Below are 10,664 nucleotides of genomic sequence, written 5' to 3'. Positions count from 1 at the left end.
CACAATATTCCTTTCTAAGTCTTTTACCAAAAGCTTTTTAAAATGGTCTTACTCAGCTCAACTTTCCTCGCCAATCTGGCTGAGCAAAACAAATACTACATTCTTCACTCTGATTGGATGCAGCTAGAGCATTGAAGAATTTGCATATAGCAGGCTGAAACGCACACAAGCTTCTACACCCATAGGTGTGGAAAGAATTCAGCAGAACACAGGTAGGTAATAGTTCTTTTTTCTGTTCGGAGTCCTCTTGGCCTGATATGTAGAACAGACACTTTATTTAAAAGCGTATTTCATGTGTTATGTGGATATATTAATACATCTATATGTGGAATAGTTTCTTCTGAAGAATCCAACATTATGCAGGAAAATCTTCTGTTTTAATTATGTGTTTTCCTGTGTGTTACTTGCAGGACTGTAGGATATGCTGGAGTAACCTGCTTAAGATAAAGAAATTTGATTTGAGGTGTTTTCTACCATGAATAAATCCGACTATTTCCATCATCTTCTAAATCCTGAAGTCACCATAAACCAAATATTTCATGTCAACTCAACACATGAGCGCGTCGTAGGCCTACCAATCTGCTGTACTGATGCAGATTATCAAAGACAGCACGGAGGCAGACAACTGGACTGGTACAGAAAAGTAGAAGACAGAAGAGTGATGACCAGTAGGATGAGCCATCACCCTCCTGACAGCCACTGTCCACATTCTGCAGAGACCAGACAGAGTGTTATTAGAAGAGAGCTCTGCTACTGGGATTGTGGACTAATTCAGAGTGGAACAACAGAGGCTGCAAACAGAGACACAACTAGGTAACTAGGTCTTTCTGTGTTGGGGAATAGAATATGATTTCCCTTGACTTCAAGGATAATCCTGGCCTGAATCATCTCTTTTCTTCAACACTCAGGGGGGAGGATGAATGCAATTTTCAACTTCTGAGTGATGCAGAAGAACTTGAGGCTCCATTGCCACTGAGATCTGATGATGAGTGGCAACACTACAGTCCTTTACTGTCTCCGTACAACTACATGCACAACTATGGTGAGGAAAATGGTTAGTTTGACTAAACATGGACAATACTGTAACTGTCTTAACTATACCAACAAGATTGTCATTAGAAACAGGTGTATTTTTAATCACTGGATGTGTAGAAATTGGTTAGTTAATAAGAACAATGTACATTAATAAACACTGCTTTAAATACACCAGAATTAATGACAAGTTTACATCATGTGATTTTGTTTTTAAATGAATACATTTAAAATTTTAATTTTTTTTTTTGTGAGGAAACCTACTCAGTTCGACACCAAATGTGATGTCACGTAGAATTGTTCCAATTTTTATCCGCAGGCCTTCATCGCACTGTGGATATCAGATATTATCAGTCTGCAGAAAAAGGGCAGTACCACTTTAATCCAGTCAGCAGACACCCACCTCAGCCATGTTACCACTTGCTGTCCTGCCAGCACAGCAGTCCCTGGGATACCCAACAAAACTGGTAAAAGCAAAACCACTTCTGAGGCAGAAATAAAAATGTCTTTTACGACTTGGTGTATCCATAAATTTCATCTAAGATCGCTGTTAATATTTTGGGAAAATTCAGTGAGCCAAGTGTTACAGCACTTTTCTGCTTTGCATATTACAAAAGACTCATTCCATTCCAGCACAGTTCAAACAAACATTGTGTTTGTTTTTCTTTCTTGCTGCTTCAGGCTCAGACATCATGATAACTGTATGAATGACAACATGGGTCTGGAAACTGTTTCTATTAATGTGCCACAGTTCACTGTTCCCCCTGTGGAGGGTGTGTCACAGGTCAGCGTGACAAACCTGTGCTCAGCTGGAGCAGAGGCATCTGCCTCGCATTCACATGAGAAAAGAACCATCAATCTTCCTGATGAGTCACGTGAGTCACTTAATCCTCTTGTTTCATCATATAAACTTCATTCATAATGCAGAGATTGAGACCTGAAAACAAGAGATCCTGTGTAGGCTATTTAGAAGTAATTGTAGGAATTTAACTTGACATGAAGTTGGAAGCTGAAAACTGGGTGTGTCATTAATTTATTCTGTGTGACATTACAGCAAACAGGTGTTCATGTTTTTCTCACCCATTCAGTGACACGTGCAACTAAAAAAGGACAAATTCTGAGATCAATTTTGATTTTATGATCTCTTCTCAGGAAAGGTTTTTATAACCTATTCTTCAGATCTGTCCTCAGAGATAGGCCCCTTTGTAAACTTCCTCACAAAGCAAGGTTTTCAACCAGCTGTAAGCTACTAAGTCTTCACTCAAAAATCAAATCTAAAAAGAAAGATTTACCTTTAAAATATTCACCTTTTCAACCTTGACTTCGATTTACAGACTGATGTATTTGATAACACCAGCATGGACATCAACACATGGAAGGACAGCTACCTAAAAGATGTAAGTGAAGAACAGAGTTAAAACCTCATTTTATGTTTGTATTGCTACTGTTTTGTTGCTCCCTAAATGCTTTTGGAAATTCTACATTATCCTTAGAAGACCAAAACAGACTAAATGTGACTTTTTATGTGTTGATTCTTCAACTTTTGTTGGAAAAGGGTGTGTCTTCTCTAGCTAAAGTGCATGTGTTTTGATTTATAAATTATGAAACAGCCATCAAACCTGATCATCATTGCCATCAGTCCTAAGTATAAGGTGGACATTGAAGGATCTGTAGCCGACAGCCATAGCCTGCACACTAAATATATTCACTCCATGGTAAGAAAGGATTTCCTCCTTATTTGAAATGAGACATAATTAGGAATTAGTCATTTAAATCTATTTTTTTACAGATGCAGAATGAATTCATCCAACAAGGCAGCTTGAATTTCAGATTCATACCCGTTGTCTTCCTCAATGCATCCCAGGTCAGAGAAAGAAACACTTTTGCATGATGACAGAAAGTGCTTACATGTTTGCCATTACATATTATTTTTCACTTTTCCACCATTTGCCCTCCTTAAACGTTTCTCTACCACATGAAAACATGTATGTACATGTGCTCTCTACAGAATCACATCCCACGGTGGCTTCAGAACACACATGTTTATCGATGGCCACAGGACGTGGAAGATTTGTTACTGCGGCTGCTCAGGGAGGAGAGATACATTCCTCCTCCTGTACCTGTGGAACTCAGCCTCATAATCAAACCAGTGGCCCCCAGTGCAGCAGCAACACTGTAAAGACACGCTAGCGTATATGTATATGATGTTCCTGTTTTGAGCTGATTTTATTTGGAGTTACTCTTCAGCTTGTGTATTTTTAAATCCTCAGTATCAATCCAGTCTAAGTAATAGCTCATGTTTTATGTTGTATTCTATATAATCTACTGTTGTTTTTCAAAAGTTTCAACAAAGAGTTTTTTTCTTACACACAATAAGAGTTGAACTTTTGGCTTCAGGGATGACAATGATGGGTCTTTTGCTCCAGACCAAGTTTGTGTGAAGCTCCCTAAAGACCAAACTGGACTAATCACCAAGGTGTTGCTCTTCTGTCATCTTTGTTGGCTGCAGTGCTCACATCAGTTGGGAAAGTACAGAAAATAAAAATCTACTGCAGACTACATGACGACAACTGCCACTGCTGCAGCTCTGCCTCTTGTCTCCACCTCCCTGTTGTTCAGACTGGTCTGCCACCTGGTGGTGTTCTGTCCTTGCTTCAGTTACACTCATGCTCATGATGTCTTTATGTCAACACAGACCCATAGATGAAACACTGAATCATCCACTAATAAATCACAGTGGTCTCCAAAACACCATCACTACAGATCAGTTCTCGGGAACTGTGGACTGACCGCAGGTGGATTACAGGAGTGGATCTTCCACGGTGACACTGAAGGTTGTATTTTGACGCACATAAAGAACCACACAAACGAAAAATGTGCAGCAAATATGAAAAAGCGACCTTTCTTTGTGTTCGGGTTTTCACGCGTCTGAGGTGGTTTGCATTTTATTTTCTTCTGCTTCTTCCAATTTATTAATAATATGATTAATGGTACCGGAAAAGGAAATGACCTATCAGACCAGTGAGCCAATCATCAACAAATATCCGTGCGGAGTGGGCGTGACCGGTCATCACGGCCTTTTAAAATCAGAGCGGCACCTTGTTCAGGTGTTTGGTGAATGTTCCCCGGATGTCCCCGAACCACAGCCCAGATTTGTCCGTCTTTGGTACAAACACGATGGTTTGGCGTCAGGAAAAGGCCGAACAGGTGCGGACAAAGTGACAATATTAACCTGAACGCAGCGCGTAAGACGCGGAGCGTTTCTTTAGGACAGGACGTTTTGTAAAGTCCTTCGTGCTTCCTGCAGGTGCAACAGGCCGCAGCGCGGCTGCATGGGGGGGGACAGAGGTTCACGGACTTTGGCCTTGAGAAACCAGCTGTTTCCTTCGAAGAACGTCGGACCAATGTAAGTCACCGTGTCAGCCACGTCCGGATCCATACGCAGCCATAGAACTGGTCCACAAAGGTGAGCGCTGTTTCTAAAAATCAGTGAAGGGGCAGCAGATTGTCACAGCAGCTCCTTGTGTTGTCTCATATCTGTTTCTGCTGCCCCGTAAAAAAAACTGGAACATTAGGACTGAGACTCGGCTTTTAATTCCTGCGCCATGACAGCTTGGGCCGCGATGATTGATTCTGTTTTTGTTAGGCCTCCATGCCTCTGCCGTCCGACAAGTGGATTTGAGCTGTTTCCTGTTCATCCGGTCCATCAGAAAGATGCCGGTTAAACACACAGATCCGTTGGTCTGGTTTGAGTAGCAGTTGACTTACTCAGGCTCCACAGACGCCTGAGTTTATTGTGACATTTCTTGTTGCACATTGCAGCGGTTTAATACGGCAGCCCTGCCCTAAAGGCTTATATTAAAATCAATAAACAACTTCTATATTGTCGCTTAAAAACAGCAAATAAAACAAACAAGAACCAACACGTCGTTCTAAAATAAGATGAGCATGAAGTCACCTAGCAAGGTATTTACAAAAAATATAAATAAAATTAACAAAATAAAAATAGAAAAATAAAAGCCCAGTGCCCAGAATTAAACTCTCTGGCTATTGGTTGACTGCTTTGTCAGCTTCTTTGTGTATGAAGGGGGATGTTATGACCAAGTCCTGCCCTTCAGACCTCCAATGAGACCACCTGCCTGTGCTGTTTGCTTTCTCCACTGAACTTCAGCTGTGAAAAATGTGTAGACTATTACACTTCCTTTATATGTCTAAAAAGACTGAAAGATAAAGCATCTCTATACAGACTGTTCTTACCACATGTAATCTTATGTAATAACAAACAAGTCTTTACGTAGCAGGTCATTTATTGTCATAGTAAGAGAGTGAAAACTGTTCAGTCTCCTCATTAACATGAGGACATGTCCACACTACTGAGAAAAAGGTCATTTGAGTCAACTCACTGTAAGAAGGCAAAGCTTTTCTCTGTCGATGATACGGTTGATGTTCGTTTGTCTTCTAGCAGTTGAGCTTTGACAAGTTAGTATTATAAACATGATTTATTTGAGCAGAGAAGCAGAAGATGGGACAAATCTCAGGCTCGTGGGTTGTTTTAGTTGTGTAGGACAAATTCAATATGCAGATGAACTTCTGAGCTCCTGACTTGGAGCTGTCTGCCATGGTTGTACATTTTCCAAAACCAGGCCAAGGATCCCTCTGGTTTTGTGAATCAGCTGATTGTGGTTTGCTGCAATGATCCTACTCAGACAAAACTATTGTTGACATGTCACAGGAAGATTTGATGTAGAAGAAGCTTCAGCTGTCACACATCAGATGATGCAGAGTAGCACAACTGCATAAAGGCAGCTAATGTGTTGTGCTGTTGAACAGGGAATAGTGAGGGGTGGTAGATAAAAAGGGCAGGACTCATCTCACTTAAGTGTTAGTGTTGCCTTTGGAAGCAGAGTGGATGTAAAGTACATGTGCTTTAATTCATCTTGGTTGACAACTGAGCTGGTTGTGCCAAGACACCTGACACTTTGGCTAAGCAGTTTACCACAACTCACTCAATTAGTTAATAACTCATTACAGTCTGGAACATTTCCAAGGGCCTTGATTGGTGTCATCAAGCCTCTCCTGAAGAAGAGCAGTCTTGATGCCATGGTACTGAACAACTACCGGCCCATATCAAATCTGCCGTTTTTAGGCAAAATAATTGAAAAAGTTGTTTACCAACAACTTACTGACTTTCTCGTGCTAAACAACTGCTTTGATGATTTTCAGTCAGGTTTTAGGCCCCATCACAGCGCTGAAACTGCCCTCAAGGTGACAAATGACATTCATCTGAACACTGATGCTGGCAGAGTCTCTGTCTTAGTACTGCTGGATCTAAGTGCTGCTTTTGACACAGTGGACCATGTGATCCTGTTACAAAGGCTAGAGGACAGGATGGGCATCTCTGGTACTGCCCTTAAATGGTTTAAATCCTATCTTGAAGACAGGAAGTATTTCATTGAAGTAACTGTGTCTCAGATCAAATGGTGTTGACATGTGGGGTCCCCCACGGGTCCATCTTGGGACCCCTTTTGTTCAATCTTTACATGTTTCCTTTAGGCCAGTTAATATGCAGCAATAATGTGTCCTACCATAACTATGCAGATGACACTCAGATTTACATTTCACTCACAGCTGGTGAATATGGACCAGTCGACTCACTGTGCAGCTGTATTGAACAGATCACTCTGTGGATACAAAACAACTCTCTCCAAATAAACAGTGACAAGACTGAAATAATCATCTTTGGGCCTCAGAAGCAAAGAGAAAGTGTCAGCAGTCACCTCGAGTCTCTTTCTCTAAAATTTAAAAATCAAGTTAGAAATCTAGGGGTAATCATGGACTGACTTGAATTTTAACAGCCACATTAAATCGATAACATCGTCAGCTTTTTACCATCTCAAAAACATTGCCAGAATCAAAGGGATCATGTCTAAACCAGACTTGGAAAGACTCATCCATGCATTTATCTCTAGCAGGTTAGATTACTGTAATGGCCTGTTCACGGGGCTCTCAAAACAAGCTGTAAGGCAGCTACAGTACATTCAGAACGCTGCTGCTCGGGTCCTGACTAGAACCAGGAAGTACAATCACATTACTCCTGTTCTCAGATCTCTGCACTAGCTTCTGTCTCTCAGAGAATAGATTTCAAAACAGCAATGCTTGTGTATAAGTCTCTTCATGGCTCAGCACCACATTACATCTCTGACATGCTGATGCCATATGAACCATCTCGAACTCTGAGAACATCAGGGACAGGCCTTCTGCTCGTGCCCAGAGTCAAGACTAAACAGGGAGAAGCAGCGTTTCAGTTCTATGCAGCTAAAACCTGGAATAGTCTTCCTGATGATGTTAGGCAAGCCTCATCTCTGGCAATGTTTAAGTCAAAGCTAAAAACCTTTCTTTTTAGTGTGGCATATAACATATGACAACTGACAGTGTTTTATCGAAAGTGATTTATCTGCACTCAGTTTCTTTTAATATTAATTTTTAACTTTTTATTTATGTATTTTTAACTTGTCTTTTATTTCTGTAAAGCACTTTGAATTACTGTGTATGAATTGTGCTATATAAATAAACTTGCCTTGCCTTGCTTTGCCTCCAATATGTCTGTTCTGTTGTACATTTGAAGTGCCTGGGCTGGCGGTGCTAAGAGGCCTGACCTAGTTTTTTTTTTTTTTTTTTTTTTTTTTGGGTTCAGTGTGCCCATCTATTTCTGTCTTTGTCTACATGCCTAAATGTGTGTTTTGGCTGTTTCTATGGATCTGTCTGTGGCTGTGTCTCTGTTTCCCTGGCACTCTGTCTGTAGAACTGTGCCAGAAGACAAAGCCCCAGGAGTCTCAGAAGACAAAGCCCCAGGAGTCTCAGAAGCTGGTAAGTCACTGATCTTTGTGAGAAACTTTAAGAGTGTCTGTAAACTTTCAGTATATCTGGGTGCCTTGTTCTACTACAGGTTTATCACAACCTCCATGCTTGAAAGCAAAACAGTCTCCTGGAGAGAACACTGGACAAAGATGAGACACCAGATTCATAAGGACCATGGGAACTGATCCATAACAGTGAGTGACAGTAATGTAATTTAGCTGAATTAGTCATGTAGGGTGATGTCTGTGGCACAGATTCAGTTCAGCATGAACCCTGTTAGTTAAATCCCTGGGATAGGATTTGAAACAAGAAAATGTTGTTGAACTTAGTAGGTTAAGGGTCTTTTAGCTGCAAGGCCAGTATCACCTAGAAGGCACAGCTGAAGTCTGGGCTCTGTAAGAGTCAAGAACCTGGCCTCCAACAAGCACTTGTTTTTCAAAATCACCAGGGCTCTGCTCATCCCTGTCTTATAGGGGGAGGAGTTTGGTTGTTAACCATGACACCACCATCTTCTGGCACTGGATTACCATTGGACCTCCAGACACACTCATAAGGGAAGTACAGAAGAGTCTGATGTCTATTTGGGTTTGTCTAATATCTTACAGGGTGTGCAATCTGTGAACCTACATGGTAATAACCATACAGAGTCTTAGGACTGTTATAGTGCAGAGTTTCATTCTGTCCAAGACTAGTTTGAGACTGGCTGTTTTTAAATAGAGTTGAATATTATATTCACTTTTATTGGCTTATCACTGTGTATGACAATCACTTGGTAATTTTTTTTTTTTTTTTTTTTTTTCACTTTGAACTTCACTTTAGTCTGGATTTGATTAGTTGGATTAATTGGTTTTAAAGCTCTCTGTGATCATGTCTCATTATTCAGTCCATAGATTATGTTAAATACATTGAAAACCTGTATGAGGTGCATGTATTTGAAATAGGGTAAAATCATTGCAAAGGTCTTGGTTTGATTTTTGTATTTATTTTTTTTTCCTGGTTTGTTTTTCCCTCATTAAATGGTAGTGGAGACTTGAAATGTTCATACTGTTTGGGACTCTCCAAAGCATGAATAATTAAAGGATAGTTGTGCTGTTCTTGATCCTCACACCCAAATTTTAAATCAAATGTCATGTTGGTTTTACTAAAGTCTCAGGATCATGTCTCTGCCAAAGGAGAAACTCAAGACCTGGTGAGGTCAAACTTTTTGTTTCTGTGGGGAGGCCTCCCTGCAGGGGAAGTATCCCACCCCTGCAAAATGTCTCTGGCACAGGGATTCGTCGTCGGGCAGTCGGGGGGGGGGGGGGTCTTTACTGTTGATACAGTTGATGTTCATTTGTCTTCTAGCAGTTGAGCTTTGACAAGTTAGTATCATAAACACATGATTTATTTGAGCAGAGAAGCAGAAGATGGGACAAATCTCAGGCTTGTGGGTTGTTTTAGTTGAGTAGGACAAATTCAATATGCAGATGAACTTCTGAACTCCTGACTTGGAGCTGTCTGCCATGGTTGTGCAGTTTCCAAAGCCAGACAAGCATCCCTCTGGTTTTGTGAATCAGCTGATTGTGGTTTGCTGCAATGATCCTACTCAGACAGAAAACTGGTATTTGTCATATTTGTGTCCATGTGTCACAGGAAGATTTGATGTAGAAGAAGCTTCAGCTGTCACACATCACATGATGCAGAGTAGAACAACTGCATAAAGGCAGCTAATGTGTTGTGCTGTTGAACAGGGGATGGTGAGGGGGAGGTAGATAAAAAGGGCAGGACTCGTCTCATTTAAGTGTTAGTGTTGCCTTTATAACCATGTAATTAAACCATATGTTTTTCTGCTTTGCTCTGTGACATCATGCATGTAGGAGGGGAAGCAGAGTGGATGTAAAATGCATGTGTTTTAATTGACAACTTCAGGAATAAATCAGAAATGAAATGTTCATCCTTATATTCCATGTTCAGTAAAATGCCTTAATAGTTTTAGTAATTTTGTTTTGACAGCCTGCTCAAACAAAATGTGTCAAAGATTATAAATCTCACTTTTACATGTGGCCTGGTAAAGTTGTGGTTCTTCTGTCATTGCATGAGGTAATGTTTGTTTAGAGTGAGCTTATTAATAAACATGTAATTTAAGTTGAGAAGTTTCTCTTTGGCTCCCATCTGTCCCTGACTTGCAGGTCTAATTTCTCCACAAGAGAATTTCTGGTTGATGAAACCTAAGTGAATTTTTAAGCTTTGTTTCACTGTTCAAATTCAGGCCCTTGATTTCTAAACGTCAAATAAAGGTTTTAGGATTGAATATCACAATACATATAAAGACTTTCAAAATGGTATCATCCCATGGTAAGATTGATGTTACTGGCATTAAGATGATATGTTCAAATGTGTGTGTGATTGCCATTGTCCATTGAACTACTCATTAATAAACTCTATGGCTGAGCCTTATTTGCCCTCACAAACCCCTGCTCCAAACTCTCCCGCTCTCCCAACAGTGTGTATGTATATTCACTCAACTCTGGCAGTTTTCCTCATGTGCCAAGAAACAGTCAGGGACAATGTCAATTCTCATTTGCCTTATTTCTGATTTTCACACTAACTTACCATGTAATTATATTAAAATTTTAAACTTTAGTTGCAATTTTCTTTAAATTATTCTTTTCCTGCAATTAATGTGCAATTGTCAATAAGTTTGCAGTCATTTAAATAGTGAAATAATTAGAGTAATGAATGTGTAATTAGTAGTTTGTATTTCAGTTGGTTATCGATGACTCTTTGAGGATGAG

The 10,664-nt window shown here is 40.2% G+C and overlaps 1 protein-coding gene and 1 long non-coding RNA gene across 2 annotated transcripts; both read left to right on the top strand.

Moving 5' to 3' along the window:
• Positions 1–188: 188 nt before the first annotated feature.
• LOC113129894 (uncharacterized) lies at positions 189–3,313 on the top strand. The gene is made up of 10 exons (XM_026306110.2): positions 189–212; positions 411–813; positions 909–1,042; positions 1,352–1,499; positions 1,714–1,907; positions 2,185–2,273; positions 2,367–2,429; positions 2,643–2,747; positions 2,822–2,896; positions 3,041–3,313. Exons 2-10 carry the CDS (start codon positions 476–478, stop codon positions 3,209–3,211), a joined length of 1,317 nt encoding a protein of 438 aa, XP_026161895.1. The 5' UTR covers positions 189–212; positions 411–475; the 3' UTR covers positions 3,212–3,313.
• Positions 3,314–7,757: 4,444 nt separating this feature from the next.
• On the top strand, positions 7,758–9,033 carry LOC113129995 (uncharacterized). Its single transcript, XR_003295658.1, has 3 exons — positions 7,758–7,899; positions 7,979–8,084; positions 8,364–9,033. It is a non-coding gene; the product is annotated as an uncharacterized LOC113129995 (long non-coding RNA).
• Positions 9,034–10,664: the final 1,631 nt, after the last annotated feature.

Source organism: Mastacembelus armatus, chromosome 22 (genome assembly GCF_900324485.2).
Source record: "Mastacembelus armatus chromosome 22, fMasArm1.2, whole genome shotgun sequence".
In the NCBI taxonomy this organism is placed as follows: domain Eukaryota; kingdom Metazoa; phylum Chordata; class Actinopteri; order Synbranchiformes; family Mastacembelidae; genus Mastacembelus; species Mastacembelus armatus.
This window is presented reverse-complemented; position numbering and strand designations above follow the sequence as displayed.

Bases quoted from the DNA above. Each gene is read 5' to 3' on its own strand.
- LOC113129894 (XM_026306110.2), top strand. From the start codon at position 476: ATGAATAAATCCGACTATTTCCATCATCTTCTAAATCCTGAAGTCACC. The intron at 814-908 runs GTAACTAGGTCT...TTCAACACTCAG, and splicing joins GCAAACAGAGACACAACTAG to GGGGGAGGATGAATGCAATT. The intron at 2,748-2,821 runs GTAAGAAAGGAT...ATTTTTTTACAG, and splicing joins CTAAATATATTCACTCCATG to ATGCAGAATGAATTCATCCA.